Raw genomic sequence first — 19,923 nt, 5'->3', positions numbered from 1 at the left:
GTAAATTTCTTAACTCTTTTTAGTCTTATTTCCCCATAGGTAAAATGAGATAATAATTATTAGATAATTACATGATTATTAGATACTCATGTAGAACACTGAGCAAGTTGTACAGTCCAAATCTTCTTTTTATGGTAAATCAGAGTTCCTCCTTCATCTCCAAAAACTTCCTTTCTTTCATAATTCCAGACAAATGATCAGGCAGCCAAGAGCTCTGAAAGGCCTTTGGCTAGAAACTGAGGATTTATTAAAGCCCATGTGCTCTCCCTCTTGTTTGAGCATGTAGATGACATGGAATAACCCCTCTGATTTATTGAATTAGCTTTTCCAGGGTTGTTTATGCTGCCAGATGATCACTTCCCATTTTGATAAAAATCACTTCATAGTGGGGATTAGATGGTACAAAAATGACAGTGGTCTCTGCTGGATCTGTCACAATCTTTTTTTTTTTTTTTTAACCAAAAATCTCCAGCATGCCAAAAGTTTGCACAAAAACTTACTGTTGTTATAATTTTCCAGGACTTAATAAATTAGCCATTGTTATGAGATAATCTCAAAACATTAAAAGATCCTGGCTAGGAGGTAAAAAAATAATAATTAAAAAATGGAGCAAAAGTATGGATGCATTGGTAAAAATATTTCTTCAAGTTTGAGTGGAAAGTAGTGTAACCATAGGAGTGTACATTAACAAAAGCAATAAGCTAAATAACACACAAATGTTGTATTGTCTGGTTATTAATGCTTGAAGGTCATGTCTTACTTTACAATGGCGAAGGGAATTTATTAAGGGAGGATTATTTCACAGGAATCTTTTTGTCCTACAAGTTATGTGCAGGTTAAGATAATCAACAGTTCTTTTTTATTTATTTTTTTCTATGAGTGGAACCATAAAGAAGAGAAGTCTCTGCAACATATACTTCTTGCTTGTTATGTTATGGTGTTTGGTTCATAGGCCCTTGGGAAGAGAAGAGAAGTAAAAAGCAAAGAGAAGAGGAGAGGAGAAGAGAAAACACTCTTTGAGCATAAAGCCGGGGGTTAGTGTTCTAGTCAGTTGGCCATAGTAAGGGAGACTGAGCCTTGCGCAGGTTTCTGGGATTTAATACCTAACAGAGCAGGAAGCAAATGAGCACTGAGCCATGTGGCACCTTTTTCCTGCCATCTCTAAATAAACATAGCACAAAGGTGGGTCTGGCACACGGAACTGGGTTTCCTAGTGACTTGATCTCTGTCTTGGCATTTGGTCTATGTTTACAGTCTAAGTAACAGATATGAGGTAATGAAGCAAAGGAGGGAAGTACAAAATAATGACAGTAACATAGAGGTACTCTTTACTCAGAGCCTTTTGGAGGGTACAGGAGGGATGGAGGAGTCAGCTGTACTGCGTCTGTCTTTGATCCATCTGTGGCCCAGGCTTTTGCTCCATTCAACAGTCCACAGTTACCCAGTATTGCACCATAGCTACTGGAGGGCAGTGAGGGCTGTGAAAAGCATGTGATGTAATGACGCTTTCAGAGAAACCTGTCGGGACTAGTGATGATAGCTGGGTGCCAAGAACTTTTTGGTACTGGGCATAAACAAGGTTCTCAGTAAATATTTGAAGTTGAATTGACTCTGACACAGGCTCTAGTCATAGAATCCATTCCTTTACCAGTATAACCTAGGGTGTTGTAGGTCTGTGTTGGGGGAACTAAGAAATACTCAAGGCTTGTTTTGCACATGCACCACTTTTTCATCTGGGGGTGGTATTAGGGCTGGTAGTCATGCAGGAAGGGCCAAGAACACACTCAAAGACATGAGCTGAAAGAGAGTCAGTGGGCCCATGTCCTGCCTCAGAGACCCAAATGATAAAGTCAAACGGCAGCTTTGAGTGTGTCTGTGGTGTGTTCCTTTAGCTTCCCCACTTTAATTATTTTTAGGGTCTTACACAAGTTTAATTCAAAAAAGGCTTTTTGGGAAGAGCTATGAGATACTATCTATGCAAGCAGTATGTATATTCAGTGGAGAAACTGCTATGAACCACCCTTTGACAAAGGTATTGCAGTGTCCCTCTAAGAAGTGTAACCAACTCCTGAGGCAGCAAGGGGCATCAGCACGTATAAGAGCTTTGCCACTGGGGCGAGCCATGGCTGAAGGGAGCAGCAGGGAGCCTGAGACTAAAGAGACTCTGGTCCCCACCAGGCAAAAGTAATTCAGTCTGGGTATCACAAACTCTCAAGTAAATCAAATAATGAAATAGCCTGAGAGCAGGGACCAAAGTTAAAGCTGTTTTTTGAAGATGCCTGAATTAATGTGAGCACAGGAAGCTCTGAGTGGCTCTGTCATCAGGTGGGCACCATAGTTACTCTTTGCCTTATTTGCAGGGCAAAGAATGAAGGAAGAGGCAGAGACCACAAAATGATTTTGTGGCAAGTAGATATAACTAGAACCCAGGAGTGGTGAAATCTGAGAGAGTTTCACATGTTATTGGAAATTTCCTAGTGAGCACCACAGCCAGATGAAGCACTGTTGAGTTTAGGGAAATAAATTTTTACTATATGGCAGTGACCAAGCAGTTAGCAGTTTCCAGCTTTGCCAAATTCAATCCTTTGTTAACAGTGTGAACCAGAATTAAAGCAGAATACAGCCAGCCCTCCCTATCTGCGGTTTCTGCAACCACAGATTCAACCAAGCAAGGATCAAAAATATTTGAAAAATAAATTCCAGAAAGTTTCAAAAAGCAAAACTTGAATTTGCCGTAAACTGGCAACTGTCTACATAGCATTTACATTGTATTTACAACTACTTACATAGCATTTACATTGTATTAGGTATATAAGTAATCTAGAGATGATTTAAAGTGTACAGGAGGATGGGAGGATGTCTGTAGGTTTTATGCAACTACCACGCCATTTTATGTAAGGGGCTTGAGCATCTGTGGATTTCGGTGTCTGTGGGGGGTCCTGGAACCAGTGCCCCACATGTACCAGGGAATAACTATTTGTTTCCATATTGTCTTTTGTGATTTGAAAGCTGATGTCATTATTTCCTAATTTCGTTTTATGATTTTCTCCATACCTCACTAGGACCAGTCAGCGAAAGAATATTTAGCTAACAGACAACAGGAAAATACCATGCATAGCAACTGAAGATGTATGAGTTATAGATAAACATCATGGTCCCTTAAAATCAACAAGGAAAATCCTAGCATCTATTCAATAATGACCTCTCATTTTAGACTATAGCTCATTTCAAGTAATCCTTGTGTTCCAGGAAACCACACCTGTTCTGATGGAAGCCCTGGCATGAGAATGTAGGATAAATTCTCCAAGCCAAACTACTATATAATACCAACAATAATAGTTCATTATGTGAGATATTTGTTGGTGCCTTTTAGGATTCTTGGAAAATGGTGCAGATTAAGCCATGTAGTAGACAGAATGGCTGCTTTTCAGGATCATTACTTGCTCACACCCTCTCCCCACCTCAACCCCCTGCTAAGAGTCCCTAGAGGGGCCAAGTGGGACTTTAAGTAGGAAGAGCATTTGTGCAAGGTGGAAAGATGTCAAGCCTGAGATGAGGAGGACTGGAGAAGAAAGAATAGAGCCTATGCTAGCACGGTGAGGGCTATCGCCATGTTCTGAACTCCGTGAATTTTCAGTGTGCGGTGAGCAGTCTGGGAGAACAGACAGGGCTGGGATGGGGGAAGGAGAGCAGCAGGGACTGGGGGAATAAGTCTGAACAGCAGCCTGGAAGTGTGAACCTGGCCTAACCACCATCCTACTCTCTATTTTTACGAGTTTGGCTTTTTTTTGATTACACAGGTAAGTGATATAAAATATTTGTCTTCATCTGGCTTATCTCACTAAGCCTAAAGCTCTCAAGGTCCATCTATGTTGTGCAAATGGCAGGATTTCCTTCTTTCTCATGGCTGAATAATATTCCACAATATATAATAAAATATTATGTATGTATGTGTATGCATACATACCACATCTTCTTTCTTTATCCATTCATTCACTGACAGACACTTAGGTTGTTTCTGCATCTTGGCTACTGTGAATACTGCTATAGTAAACATGGGAGTGCAGATATCTTTTTCACATCCTGTTTTCATTTCCTAGGACTTTCTCAAGGCCTCGCGTGTTTCCTCTTGTCCTCTTGAGCCTCTGCCATTGCCTTTGCCTTTGCCTGGCTGGCCTGATGGAGGATGAGAGACGTATAGAGTAGAGCTACCTGTCTGACCCATAGACCTGCAGATAGAAGCAGAGATGCCTAGATTAAACTCCAGACAATCTACAGATGTGAGCAAAAATAAATTGTTGTTTTTTGCCACTGAGTGTTGGGAATGGTTACATGGCAACATCTATTTACCTATGACTCCCAAATATAAATCTTTAGGCTTTGAGGTCTCTTTTTTTGTGCTCCAGACTTGTATATCCAGCTGACTACTTGACATCTCCACTGATGTCTAGTGGGTATCTCAAACCAAAAAAATCCAAGATGGACTCTTTATTTTCAACACTAAATCTGCCTTTTGCCATCTCAGTACATACCATCATCCTTCCAGTTGTTCAAGCCAAAAATCTAGGAGTCATTCCTGAGTCTCCTTTTCTTCACTTTCCACGTTTAATCCATTAGCAAGCCCTGTGGGGTTTCCTGCAGAATACTGCATATAAATACAGCCACTTTTCTCATCTTCATCAACATACCATTGCCTGTTCAGAAAATTTCCACAACCTTTTAATTGGCCTTTCTGCCTTCACTTGTATCCTTTCTTTAATCTATTCCCCACATATCAGCCAGAGGGATCTTTTAAAAGAATAAATCAGGTTCTGCCTCTTCCCTCCAATTGCTACTCATCATTATCTAGAATAAAATCCAAACTGTTGCAAGGCTCTCATGCTCTCGCCCCTGCCTGCCTCTTCAGACCTCATTTTATACAACTCTCTGGCGTGACTGGCTGTTTGAACTTTGAACACTCCCGACTTGCTCTGCCCTGGGGGACACTGTACTGACTATTTCCTTTAATAAGAATGCCTTCTCCGCTCTATTTATGTGGCTGCCACCTCCTCACTGTATAGTTACCAGCTTAAATATTACCTCCTCAGAGAGGCCTTCCATGACCACATTTTTTAGGTAGTGACCCACCCCCACCATCATCTCTGCTGGGTGGAATGCATACTGTGTTGTGCTGCCCTATCTCCCTTCGATGGCAGCAGGCAGTCTTCAGCTGTCAGCCCCTTTAGGGACTGCTTCAGCTGCAGAGAGCAAGGTCATAACCCTTCCTAGGGTAGCCTACATCCAGAGAGGTGTCTAAAGGTCTGGTCACCTCAGCCCCACTCGGGACAACCCCAAAGGGTCATTCCACTCCAGCTCTCCTTGTCGCATGGGCTGGGGCTATCGTTGGGCCTGCTTTGCAGTGCAGCTTCTCCTTCTGCCTGCTTCTGGTTCCTTTTCCTCCCTTCCACAGAGGTTGATCCCTCCTTAGTAAAATTCTTAAAATTCCACCTCAGTGTTCATTTCTCAACACCAGGGAAGTGTCATTTCCTTCACAGTGTTTAAAACTATTTGAAATTGTTTCACTGATTCTTTGTAAGTTTATTGTTTGTTTCTCCCACTAGAATGTAAGTTACATGCACACAGGGACCTGTCTGATTTCTTCCCTATTGTACCTCCAGTGCCCTGAAGCTTAGAATATCCTCATCTTCATCATCACTGTAAACACCTACTATTTATTATATGCCAGGTGCTGTTCTAAATACTTTATCTGTGTGAATTCACTTCATCCTTGTAACAGCCTTGTGAGGTTGGTACTATTACTTCCCCCATTTTACAGATTGGGAATATAAAATACAGAAAGGTTAGCTGGCTCACCCAGGGCCACACAGCTGGTAAGTGACAGAACCAGTATTTGAATCCAGGAAATCAGAGTTTAGATTCTGTGTACTTAATCACTCCAATAAGCTGTTTCTTTTTGTAGCTGCTGTTCAATAAATGTTGAATGATTGAATAAATAAAGAAAAGGGAATAGTTGAATATGCTTGGGGGGATATCACTTATTTATTCATTTGACAAATATTTTCTGAGTACCTGCTATCTGCCAGGCACCTTGGTATGCATAGGGGATAAAATATGAACAAAACAGATATGATCTCTGCCCTCAAAGAGCTTGTACAACCTAATGGAAGAAAATAGACTAAGTATGAAAATGAGTAATTATATTATTATGATGTGTTATTTTCCATCCTTCTAAGGTGGTGGTCTAGAAGTAGTATCACTATCATTGCTATCCAAGATGTTTGGTTTCATTTTTAGGCAATCAGAGTACCACCCATAGCAGTTCCATAGGGTATACTGTTAGGTAATGGGGCCATGATGGCACCATTCCCTACCCTCAGTGATTTTTTTTTTAAAAAAGATTGTAGGGAAGCCATCATTTCCCAGGCTTAGTAGGGAGAAGAGGATGGAGATGCTGAAGCTCCTACTGATGATGGTGCCTAGCTGCAGGAAGAGTTCCCAGTTCATTGTCTCAGGACTCAGTTCCTGAGTTCTTCCAGCAAATGGTGCAGAGGGCCAGAAGGAAGAGACAGATTCAGGGAGAGTCAGAGTAGTTGGCTGCCTCTGAGGACTGAGAAAGCACATGTTAAAGAAGAAGGACTACAGTATAATGACTAAGAACACAGACTCTGGGGCTCAGAACCGGGCTTGTACTCTTGCTCTGTCACTTACTGCCGGTGACACAAGGGCCTAGTTGCTCACTTGGGCTTCCTCTTCCTCAGGTGTAACATGGGAATAATAATAGCACCTGCCTCAGAGGTTAGCATCAAGTTGTTGTGAAGATAATGCATATAAAGCAGATCTCAATGACAACAGTATCTGGATTTCAGGGGAGTCAGGACATTAGAGCCATCCCAGTCATTATAAACTACAATGTAGAGTCTATCCCCTTTGCCTAGTGAAATTCAAAAGCGGAGAAGTTGCTGTTAGACACAAGCCAAATCACCTTCTCTTTAATGTCTCCAAGAATCTCATTCAGGGCTTCCTCAGCGTACATTTTTGTGGTTCATTAATAGCACTTATCCCGGTGTGACATACTGTTGCTTGTTTTGTATTATCTTCTCAATCAGATTTCTATTGGCTAGTGTTTGAAGTGCATTATTTTCTCCCCCTTCCACCTCTCAATTATTAGAATAAGGGCATGCGTACTCTGTGTTGGAGGAAATATATACTGAATCTGTGGCCCTGTAAAGAAATGGTTTCTGGGAATTCCCTGAAGGTCCAGTGGTTAGGACTCAGCGCTTTCACTGCCCTGGCCTGGGTTCGATCCCTGGCTGGGGAACTAAGATCCTGCAAGCCACGCAGTGTGGCCAAAAAAAAAAAAAGTTTCTCTTTGCAGAGTGTAATAATTATCCCTGCTCTGTTATCAAGGTCAGTGTTTTTGATTCCTAGTAGCACTAGCCTAAGTTTGTATCAGTTGAAGCTCCTTGGGGACACTTCTTAATGATGGGATAATTTTTTTTTTTCTTTGCCTTAAGAAAAATTGGAGCAACTTCTCATATTTTTCTATTATTTTTCCTCCCTTTCTTTATAGAGGAAGAAATAGCAAAGAGGAGGTAAGCAGGAAGTGAGTCTCCTAAAAAGAATTCCCCAGTGGTCAAGTGGTTAGGACTCCAAGCTTTCGCTGCAGAGGGCCCGGGTTCAATCCCTAGTTGGGGAACTAACATCCCACAAGCCCCGCGGTGCGCACCCCACCCCCCACCCCCGTCACTGCCCCGCGAAAGAATCACAAGTGAGAATGAAATTTGCAGGAGAAATTCAAACAAGGGTGATTTGGAGGATGCAGTTGGACCTAGAAAAGGACACAGGAGCATTTGATTTTCAGGACCCTGAAAGGAGTGAAGACTTCTTAGAACAGCCATAAGTAGTCATAGATGTAGATTTCTGAAGCTTAAGGAATAAACAGTTCTGCAAAAATTTCCAGATCACAAACGACGTCTCTGCTCTGGAATAGCAATCCTTGAAGTTGAAAATCTTCGAACCTCTGAAAAGTCATTGCTCAAAACCTGAGGATAATTCACCAAATCCCAGACTGACCTCCCTATAGAATCAGCTTGTGGTTCATGATTTAAAAAAAGGCAGGGAGAGAATTTGTAGAGTTAATTACTAGACCTCGGTCTATTAAATGTACAAAGCATACAAGGATGGTGCTGAAGCTTCGACATAAGTGGAGGAACTTGAATTCTTTTGCAGCTGGAATGTGCTGGAACTTCCCAATGGCTTGAAAGAATGCTTAGAATTTCTTTTTTTATTATGATCACTGTTATTTCTCACAGAGGCAAGTGAATCTTCCCGAGCTCTCGTGACTGCAGTAGATGAGCCCCCAGCAGGTTTGTGGGGAGCAAAGCTGGCCAGTGCACCACAGCTTGGGCACATGGGATCCCTGTGATTCTCATGCATGAGTGTCAGACAGAGCTGTTGTAAATCTTTAAAGCCAACAGGAAAATTAATGAGCACCGCACAGAGCAGGACCTTGTCAGCTCCATAATGGGTGGTGGGAGGAAGAATTCTGCTGCTTCCCCCCAGGCATTTAGTGTAACTCAGAAACGCCTGCTTTGTGTTCATTAGCCAATTTTAACAGCTTTCCACTCTGAAGAATTTAGTCATTTACTGCTTTCAGTTCATCTGGGGGAAAACAGTGTTCAGTGCAGTCAAGAGGATAGGGTCCATTGCATTGAATTTTCCCTTTAGGGATGAAAAAAGAATATTTCTCTTAAATCATTTAGGGCATTGAGTGCTCCATAAATAATTCCTACAGTGTGGATATAGAGCAGGGATTATTATATCTATCTTCTGAATGGCCTCCCCTACTAAAATGTAAGCTCTATGAGAGTAGGAATTTTATTTTGTTCACCACTTATCCCCAAGACCCAGAACAATGCCCACTGCATAGGAGGGTCATAAGAAATATCTGTCTTCAAAATGTTGTTCTGAGGACTAATTGAGATGAGGATCGTGATGGTGTTTGGCACTCTGAAAATGCTGGTTCTACCCCTACCTTCCATAAATCATGTTGTTTTGGTAAGAATTTACATAATGGACGACCTACTCAATGGGAGAGTAAGCTAGGCTAGCGTCTATTTACTGCCGTAAAAATAGATTTTAAAGAACTCTTCAGGTTGCAGGGTACTTATTGTTCTGTTTTTATACAGGTGTTATTTTTATTTTCTACTTAAAAAATGAAAACACATTTCATAAAGATATTGAATCAGAGTCCTGAAAAAGCAACCGTGGCCTATATGAGACTTTAAAACATCACTTCTCAAATAGCTTTTACCTAATCCAAGTAGGATAACATTTGGGGGCAAGTGAAAACTTAGAGGAATCTTTCTTAAAGTTAGCCTTCTTTCCTGAGACATTTGGTGAGACTTGTAAAATTCTGGAGGATGCAAATTAAGTATACTTGTAAATACTGCATTAAAAACAATGTATTCACTGTGTTTTTGCTTCAAACTGCTTAGTGCAACATTTATCAAAGGCAGAGAACACACTGATAAAAATATCCAGTTGTGTATTCTCAATTGTTATAAAAAGCTCTCAAGGCTGCTGAAGGTCACTGCTGGGCAAGTGTCCCTGTGTAAGAGGTTGGAGCGTGTATTTGTGTATAATGAGTATTACTGAGGTTAAGGAATTCTATTCGCTGTGATGCAAGTTGTGTACATTTCCTTGGTTTTTCTCCCCGTACGTATCAAGGAAAATGTTATCCTAGATTTTACTTCTCATTTACAGGAATGGGAAAGCAAAATGTGAAGTCTGTGTGGATTAGTATTTTATTTGTGGCTTGAATCCTTATTTCTGAGAGAGGGTAAGTTAGATGGTCCCCAGTGCTTTCCTTTCCCAATGTCGCTGCTTTTTACATTTCTCCTTACTTCTTAAGCTTCTGAGTGGGGTACAATTGAGTGTGTGAGTAGGACTGGCATTGCCTAAAGGGTAATTAGGAAGCTGCCTAAGCGTCCTGATTTATGAGGCATTGAAAGGCACAGCTGACCAAAAATATCTCCTCCACTGGCCTGCCATCAGTGCCTGAAATTCCCATGATAAGAATCACCCATTAAAAGTTTTCTGCAGACACGCATGGTTTATTTGAGTTAATAAAACATTGTGTTTGGGAAAAAGGAAAGTGGGAAAATAGGAAAGTATCTCATTAGAATGACTTATTTTATCTTATCAATCTACCAATCTCTTGGTCAAGAGTAGCATCTTGACAAGTAAGTATACTGTTTAAGGCTGGAGGGAATGTTGGGAGTTCAGAGTTTTGTGTAGCATCTTCGTGTAGACTCTGAGCAGTATGAAGCCAATAGGCACTTGGGAGGGGATTGCCCAAAATGGACCAAGGAGCTAAGATATCAAAGACAAATTTAGGCATTTCGTAATTCCGTTTCAGGCCAGGTTAAGAAGTAGGGTATGTAATAGTTGGAGGAATCTCCTTTCAATTCCCTTTTTCCACCATTTTAGTTCTTGGGTAACCATAACAGGACTAATGATTCGGTTATTCATAAAATAATATGTGTGATGAAGGCCAAGTAGATTTATGACCAGAGGGAGATACATTTGTAGAAGCAGAACTAATGATAATTCTGACTTTGTTGAGACTGTTCTGTAAAAGTGCCTAGAGCAGTGTTTCTCAAGTCTTTTTTATAGACCACCTGTATCTGAGTCACCACTGGTGCTTATTAAATTGTCCCTCCCGGGTCCCCACCCAGACCTTCTGAAACAGATGTTGTGAGATAGGGGCCTGGGACTTTGCACTTTAACAAACATGTCTGTTGATTTTTATGGACATTATTTGAGAATCATTGGTTTGGAGGCTTCAGTAGATCATAGGGGTTAAAAGTATGGGCTCTAAAGCTAGGTAAATCAGGGTTCAGATCTCAGCTTCGCTGCTTACTTGTTGGTGACCTTGGACAAGTAACCCTCTGCCCTCAGTTTCTGTCTAATAACAGTACCAACTTCACAAGATTGTTAAGTGAGGTCTGAGGAGAAAAGTTGTATAAAATTTAGCACAGCATCTGGCACTTAATAAGGGCAAAAGTGGTAATCATTATTAAGATGAGTCTTAGGCAATGCTTACTGGTATTAAATATTTTGATGACTATGTACCTTGTAAAAGGTAAATTTAAAATTCTATTTCAATATATGGTAAAACCAATTGGTTTCCTAATTTCCTAATTACTATCACCTGAGGTTTCTCTGTTGCTTTATCTTTTTTAGCTTTTCTGACTCCTCAAACATAGCTGATAGCAAAAGAGTTGGAGGGAAAAATTTTGTAATAAATATTTGCAATGATCTCATATAAATCATGATATCTATGTGAAGTATCTATGAACATACTTCAGTCAACCAGTGGAAGAATTGGTTGACTGAGTATGTTCTACTTTAAAATATTTTGCATATTCTTACTAGAACAGATCACCTGGCTCCTGTTCCAGCTGTTGCTTTCCTTTATTCTCTTATATCTTTACCCCTTCTTTCTTGCCTCTTGCTCTCTCTCCTTGGTTGACAAGTGCCTACATTCTCTATTTTTTTCCGTTTCCTTGTGTCTTTCTGGTGTAATTCCTTCTCATTTATCTTGCAAGCAGAATTGCTCTACACAGCAAAATTTAGAGCTGAGAGAACTGATTGAAATGCTGTTGAATTGTATAGTAGCTTATTCAAGGACATTACTGATAAATGCAAAAGTGGACCTTATGCCTAAATAGATCTCAGAAAATCAGATCAAGAGGAAAAGAGCAAAGATAAAAATGGACTCTTATTATTTCATCTTAGTATAAATTATGGTAAACAGTTTTACTCTAATGGCAATGTAATAATGAGAAAGATAGTAGAAAATTATGTAATCGCAAGGTGGAACAATGGGATACATTATAATCTGGAGTATAGAGAAGGAAAACTGGGAGAAATGCTGACCTTCAGTGTTCTTCCCTCAACTATGATCTAAAAGAAACAGCCATGTGGAGTCTAAAATATGACACAAATGAACTTATCTATGAAACAGAAACAGACTCACAGACACAGAGAACAGACTTGTGGTTGCCAAGGAGGAGGGGGGCGGGGGAGGGACGGATTGGGAGTATGGGACTAGCAGATGCAAACTATTATACATAGAATGGATAAACAACAAGGTCTTATTGTATAGCACAGGGAACTATATTCAATATCCTCTAATAAACCATAGGGGAAAAGAATATGAAAAAGAATGTATATATATGTATAACTGAGTCACTTCGCTGTACATCAGAAACTAACACAACATTGTAAATCAACTATACTTCAATAAATAAATAAATAATAAATAAATAAATGAAATGGCCAATGGAGAAAATGGTGCAGTTGGCATCATCTCACATGAATTCCTTTCTGAATGCTAGGATCCCCTTTTAGTGGTTGAAATATGGACTCTGGGAATTAGAATGCTTGGGTTCAAACCCAGGTGTCACAATTATTAGCTGAGTGTCCTTGGACAATTTAGTCTCTCTGTGCCTCAGTTTCCTTATCTGGGAAATGGAGGTAATAATAGCATGTCCTTTACGTGTGCTTAGGAGGATCAAATAAGAGTAACACATGTAAAACATTTAGAAAAGTGCCTTCTTAATTATTGATTGCTACTGATAGATTATCTTCCTTATTTTTTATTCACCAAGTTGGAAATCCTTGATGGTACCCTGGCTGAGGAGGGGGTGTCCAGGGAGTCTCTGGGTGGACCATGTTGTTCACACTGTGAAAATTTGGTGACAGTGGTTATTTTTCTTTCTGGGAAGCAAGTTTCCCTGCCTGGCTGCCATTCCCCTCTATTCAGATAAGTGCACTATGATTTGATCATCCCCAGTAAATCTTGGAGAGCTTTGGATTTCTAAATTGACTCATTATTAATGATCACACTTTGGAACACAGCCACCCACCTGTGACTACATAGTAAGAAACTAGAGATGTGTTCAGCATTTACTAAAACTCTCTCTTAACAGAACATGCTTCTCAATTCTGGAACTATCTATTTGGCCCAGTGCATATTTCTTTCTCTCTCACTAGTATTCTGCTTTTTTGGGTCATTCACCCTATGTGAGTTGACTAATAATAAAGCTGAGAATTTGTCATTTAAAATATTGCAGGTCTCAAACACAGTCAGTAATGCTCAAAAAGTAGAGAAATGTTTAAATACCTTTGGCGCAAGTGTAGGAAAGCAGGAACAAGGGCATCATTTTTCAAAAAGTATTCTCAGACAAATCATTCTCTGAGAGACTTTTTAAAAAAATCCGTCATGCAAGGCACACACCCTTTTGCTTCTATTCCATTTTTATCATACCAATCTCCCTTGCAAACTTGAGGTTGTTCATAAATATTTTCCTTCCAAACTGTGGGAAATAAATCGTGAGTAATTTGGCTCTTTGATAAAGTTAGGTTAGGGGACTGCTTCTCATTGAAACAATGAACACAAAGGCAATTCAGTCCTGGGGCCTCTGACAAAACTCTCAACAGCCAAGGCGGTGTTCGCGCTCCTTGTTCTCAGGCATTCCAGAGGAGTGGCAAAGGGACAGCCAGCACAAGGAATTTTCAAGGGTTTTTTTTCCCACCCTTCAGAGTTGATAAGTCTCTAATCATTTAGAAAGGGACTTGTTCTGCAAGAACCCAAAGTATCCCAAAGAACTATGTTTACCCGTTACAGGCCTTGCTCTCTGTTTAATACAGCCAGATGCACACTGCTTTTTGGACTCGCCATCATATCCCTACAGATTTGACCTCACTATTAAAAGATTATTCTGTGATTGAGAATTTCCATTGCATCAAATACCAAATATTAGTAACATTCCTCTATGGGGAAAGTGATGTAATAAGAAGGCATAGACTGGGTTGACCTCAGACAAATTATACACATAGGTATGTGGAGATTATGCAACTAATCTGCTGGCTAATAAAGCCCAACAATACAGAGAATAAAGCTCTGGGGGCAGAGACTTTCCCACTAGCTCGTGAAGGAAGTATTCATGTTCATCTGAAGCCATAGATGGAAGTTTTATGTGATTCTGTTGCCTTGGTACTGTGATGGTTATTTTGAAAGATGCCAAGGGTGAGAAGGTATACAGAAGTGTGGCAGAATGATGGAATGATGGAATGGGAGTGGGGTCACAGGGCGGCTTGCTCACATTTCATTTTGTTGTTTACTTTTACAAAGAGGAACATGAGGTTTCTTCTATTTTTCTTTTTCTTTCCTTTTTTTTTCACTTTGGAAGCCAATAATGCTCATAGGAAATTAAAACTGCAGTGAAAGGGCTGCAAATGATTTGAGAATCAAAACATTAAAAAATGATTATAACAGTGACCTGTGTTTTGGAATGTTGCCAAAAAAGGTGTTGAAAGAGCACCTAGTGAAGATTCTGATCAAAAAGACTGGAAAACCATACAGGGCCCCAGCAATTTGGTAAACTAGCTAAATTAAACTTTCAGTTATGATTTTGCTTGACCGTACTTTAAAAACAGTTGATTAAATTTTAAGTGTTTAAAAAATAAATTACAAAAGCAGTACATGACCAATGAAAGAAAGTCAAGCAATGCAGACATATGCAAAATAAAAGGTGAGAATTCTCTTTCCCCTGCAGGGGTAAATACTACTATAATCTATCTCTCAGAACTTTTGAGATGCTATATATATTATAAATGTGTTTTGGGGGTGGGAGCTAATACTATAAGTATTGTTCTGTCATTTTCTTTCACTGAATAATATATTGTGGGCATCTTTCTACTCTTTTAAAAAATAGATATTATTTATATTCTTCTTTTTAATGTGTAATAGCTATTTTATATAAAGTGAAATGGAAAAGAAGGCAACCTGGCAATTTTGAAACTTAAGGAAATCCTATATCTGACATATTCAAAATATTTTTCTTGGTATGATGTACTTACCACCATGTTTTATAAGTTGCTTGTAAATGATGTCTACTAGATAGCATTCCATCTATCAGGATAAGATAGGAATAGGTAAGAAACTAAGAGATAGGCTACAGGTTATAAAAGCAGACTTCATAAGAGTATGTATAGTATAATTCCAGTTCTATAAGAGGTATGTATAGGCATAGAAAGTAGTCTAGCAGCATCTACACTAAACTGCTAACAGCTATTATCACGATTGTTGGAATATAGGCATTTTTTTTCTCATTATGGTTTTCTGTATTTTCAACAGTGAACTTTTATTACTTTTTAAATTAGTTAAAAAGTAAATGTAATAGAAAAAAATGCAATGCATCTGATGAAAAAGTTCACGTCCAACAGCTACAGAAAGTAAACCCATCTGAATTAGCTTCCACTCCATCCCCAAACCCCAGAATATAAGAGTAGAAATACCAGGTCCTTATTTGATTTTCTTAATTTAAGGAATTATATTTGAGTTCCCTCATTAAGAGAAGGTAATCTTTAGCATCAGTGAAAGAGTTGATCAGGAAATGAGGCAAAAATCAGGAGATCATATTCCTTTATTACATATATGAAATATAAAAAATTAACAGAGCAATATATATATATTTTTTGCAAGTCCACAGGACCTCAGGAAAAATATGTTCTGTATGTGAAGTTAATCTTATGGCACTGTGGTTCACGTTTTATATTCAAGTACAGAAGAAACGATATGTATAGTGGTTATGCATGAGTACAGAAGAGAAATAATAATGAAAAACTGTAATTTGGTGAACTATCACATACATTGAGTCAAAAAATGAGTGAATAGAATGACCATATACTGCTAATAAAGACAAGGAGGAAACTGTTTCCATATTCAGGTTTAAATACTAAACACAAAAATAAAACAAATTGTGTCTACAATAATTTGTGAAGTGTATACAAGTGCATTGCAAATAAATGGGCTTTTTAAAATTTAAAGTCCATTTCCTCTTTATCCAAGCATTTTCTACACTTATGACTCCTTTCTCTTATTTTAGAGTCTCTTCTTGTTCAGTTTTTTTAAAAGTTTCATCATGGCCGGTATCTGTGGAATCTAACCTCTATCCCAAAGCTGAGACTTCATGCAAACATATTCTCCTTTCAGGTTGCATCTTCACATAGTTACTCTCAAGTGCTCAAGTTTAAAGAGTACAACTTCCATTTTGTGGTCACTTTTTTTCCGCGCGTAGTGATAGTGCTTCTGTTTCAGCAGGTTTTCTTACATGCCCTTTTCTTTTTTTTTTTTCTGTCAACGGCAGTCTCCAAACTTTCACAACACAAGTGGTAGGTAGTAAAGTGCTTTATACAATGAAATACTATATACATGTGGAGAGGTTCCATTTAACACCCCACAGACCAAAGTTCACACACATCACGCAAGAGAAGGCTCTTTTAAAGAAACACCTTTTCTGATACTAGGGTTGGGGATTCCTTAAAATCTCATTAATTACTTCAAGTAGCACAAATGTAAGTAACATATCTGAAGATGGGAGGAGTCCTTGTTAGGTGCATTGCCCTTAATGGATTACTGCTAAATATCTTACTGCTATTAAAATATTCTTAATAGTTATGAATTTCAGAATCAGTCCCATAGAAAATAGGTATCGGTATTGGATTTTTTCATTCCACTTTATGAAACAAACTGTATTTAAACATGGGCCCAAAAGAGATGGGGTAGACAAGGGCCATGCATTGGAACATTTCTATATATTTTGGCACTAAAAAAAAATTCCAGTTTCATCTTTGAGGTCTCCTTTCCATTATGTTTGTGTTTTGTACATAGAGAATTGCCATTATGTGCTATACACCTTTTCTGTTACTTGCACTCTCTTTTCAAAATATCCATGACTTTTCTTCCAAGAGATGGTTTCCAGTGCTGGACAAAACTTTTCATATTCACGACTAGTTTGCCTGTTCTTACATCCTCATGTCCTGCTACAAGGTACTCCAAACCTGAAAGAGAACAAAATTAGGGACTATGTAGTATCATAGTTTATTGAAGGGAGAGATGTGACTTTAGCAGTTTTATATATACATGGTTCACGGTTTTATAAATTCATAGTTGAAATAGGGAGTCATAGGCAATAATAGCTGACACTTAGTAAATATTTATTATGCGCTAAGTGCTTTAAATGTATTATCTCATTTAATCTTGAAAATAACCCTATGAAGTAGGTATTATCTTTCTTCTTTCCTTGTTTTACAAATGAGGAAACGAGGCTTGGCAAGATTGAGAAACAGTGTTTCCCAGTAAGCAGTGCGCCCTGACTCAAGCTCAGGCCTGTCTGATTGTTGAATTTTTACTCTTTCCCTCTATGGTGAAGAAGTGAGGATTCTGTGGGTACTTAACATGCTGCTACAGTTCAATATTTCTTGGAGACTCACTATGTATGGTAGTGTATATTAAGGAGGATTTTATAAAAGTGAAACAATCATTTGGGAAAACGTATTGGAAGAGAGCTATGGATTATACAAAATAACACATGTCTCCTATATAAAGTCGATGTGTTTTTGGAATATAGAATGTTTGTTTGTCATACTTAAAAAAAAGATGAGACTTGACTAGTGCTGACTTTATAATTCAAAATTCTTTTCAGGCTTCAAGTAAAAATTTTGGCTAACAAACATAAAAATCCAAAAGGACAATCTCATTATCTATACATTAATAAAAAGAAGTGTGATAATCTCCCTCAGTACATGTCTGTAGTAATATCAATATTAGTATTTTGAAACAATTTTCTTTAATATTATAGGGTAGAGCAAATAAGTAATTACATTTATAAAATAAAACTTTCCTATATAAGATAAAGAGACATATACTTTAAAACTCAAGTTAAGGGAAAACATGAGATGTTAAAATTCAATTGAAAATATCAATTTAAACTCATGGTTTAATATATACAGTCTTGTTCATGCACTAAAATGGCTTTAAAAATGTCATTCCAGTGGTAATGAACACCTGTAACAAACATAATGTCTCTAATAACAGGTCTCACTAAAGACAAAACAAAACTAAACAAGGCTTCTTGAAGAAATGCTTTTTTTAGGTCCAGGGCAGGAAGATACAAGGTAAGCATGGGATTTCTTATTGTGCTAAAAAAAGCAAGGAAGCTTTCAAAGGTTAATGGGAATCATTTTCAAAGGATACAGGAACCAGCAAGAGAGGGTTATAACTCGCCAAAGTTGTGATAATTTGAGCACCAAGAATGTAATAATTGTGTGTGTGTTAACATACTGAATCAACAAAAATCCATAATTCCAAAGTGATACTCAAAAAAGAGAAATCCAGAGAAAAATTAACTTGTCATCTTGAGACAGTTGTTAAAACCATTCCTTACTTTGGAAATTAGAAATTAAAGGAAAGAATTTAGCATTTATCCTGCTTTTATAATAGGAACTATATTTCATGGTAACCTAATAGCCCAGCTTGGGAGAGAAAGTCCTCTTACAGAATAATGTTAATTGATAAATGAAGGGAATTAGGTGAAATTAGAAAAACATCATTTCTCAAATTCTAATGAAATTATTCATTGAGGAAGGGATTGCCAATTGGTGATAAAATCATTAAATTGAATAGTTAATGGGGAACTGGATGTTTGCTTAGTGACTAAGTAACTCATACTCATTGTTTTCTAGTCTCAAAAGGGAACCCAATGGAGAGATCAGACTGTAATCACTCCAACCCCAGAGTCAAGTTTAGCAACCCTGACGGTGGGTCATCCAGGTACTATATATCTTGTGATGTGATTTAACATGAAGCACACAACAATATCTATGATGAATTCTAGACAAAATGTTTATCTTGAGTCTATCAAGCTTTTCTTTATGATTACAAGAAATATAGGAAGTAGAGAGACAAGCTAAATGACACCACAAAGAACCAACCAGACAAATATAGAAGGCAGGATAATCTACAGGACACCTGGCCTGGTTTCTTCAACAATAATAATTTCTTCAGTACTAAAAAGAAACTCTGCATGAATAAAAGATACTTGAGGGACTTAAAAACTAGATACAATGTGTGATTCTGGATTGAATACTGGCAAGGACAAACCACGTCTAAAGAACATTTTGGGATCAATTGGGAAATTGGAATATGATCTGAGTATTAGAGTATATGAAAATTAAAACTGAAGGTAAAGATAATAACTGAATAAAGTAGGTTGCAGAATGAAGCATATACTTATGATTTCATTTTTGTTAAAATATATACATATATATATATGTAAGATGGATTATAAGGTATTTAAATTCTTTAAAGGGTAACCTTAGCTTCTTCATGAAAAAGAATCCCAATATTTAATTAACAGACTAGTTAAAACATAATCGTCTTGATATTGTTTGTATCAACTCTAAAATAATAAAATCCTCATTTAAAAATACGATAAACAATTTTTAGGAAACTTTCAGTGTTAAGTCTAGTATTTTATTTTATTTTTTAAATTATTATTTTTTATAAGGAAGTTTTTATAATTATTATTTATTTATTTATTTTTGGCTGTGTTGGGTCTTCATTTCTGTGCGAGGGCTTTCTCTAGTTGGGGCAAGCGGGGGCCACTCTTCATCGCGGTGCGTGGGCCTCTCACTATCGCGGCCTCTCTTGCTGCGGAGCACAGGCTCCAGACGCGGAGGCTCAGTAATTGTGGCGCACGGGCCTAGTTGCTCCGCGGCATGTGGGATCTTCCCAGACCAGGGCTCGAACCCGTGTCCCCTGCATTGGCAGGCAGATTCTCAACCACTGCGCCACCAGGGAAGCCCTAAGTCTAGTATTTTAAATGAATTTACTTTGAAACTATAAATAGAACAAATATTATAGGAGTTTGACATTACTTTGAAGTATAAATATAAATTAAACTAATAAAAATGATGCTGAATAAATCCATAAATTATGGAACAGCATCATGCCAAAAGTTAGCATGGAAAACAATGTTACCTGTTGTATTACTTATTAGCATTTACATT

The 19,923-nt window shown here is 38.2% G+C and overlaps 1 protein-coding gene across 2 annotated transcripts in view; it reads right to left on the bottom strand.

Moving 5' to 3' along the window:
- Positions 1-15,479: 15,479 nt before the first annotated feature.
- Positions 15,480-19,923, bottom strand: part of NTN4 (netrin 4) — a 109,909-nt gene continuing 105,465 nt past the window's right edge. For both annotated transcript variants that reach the window (XM_082419421.1, XM_082419422.1), the window contains exon 10: positions 15,480-16,914. In XM_082419421.1, coding sequence (XP_082275547.1) covers positions 16,778-16,914 — 137 coding nt within the window. In that variant the 3' untranslated portion in view covers positions 15,480-16,777. The remainder of the gene's footprint in view (positions 16,915-19,923) is intronic.

Source organism: Balaenoptera physalus, assembly GCF_965194825.1.
Source record: "Balaenoptera physalus genome assembly, chromosome: 13".
NCBI classification, from domain to species: Eukaryota; Metazoa; Chordata; class Mammalia; order Artiodactyla; family Balaenopteridae; genus Balaenoptera; species Balaenoptera physalus.
The sequence above is the reverse complement of the archived record's forward strand: the minus strand, read 5'-3'. Positions and strand labels throughout refer to the sequence as shown.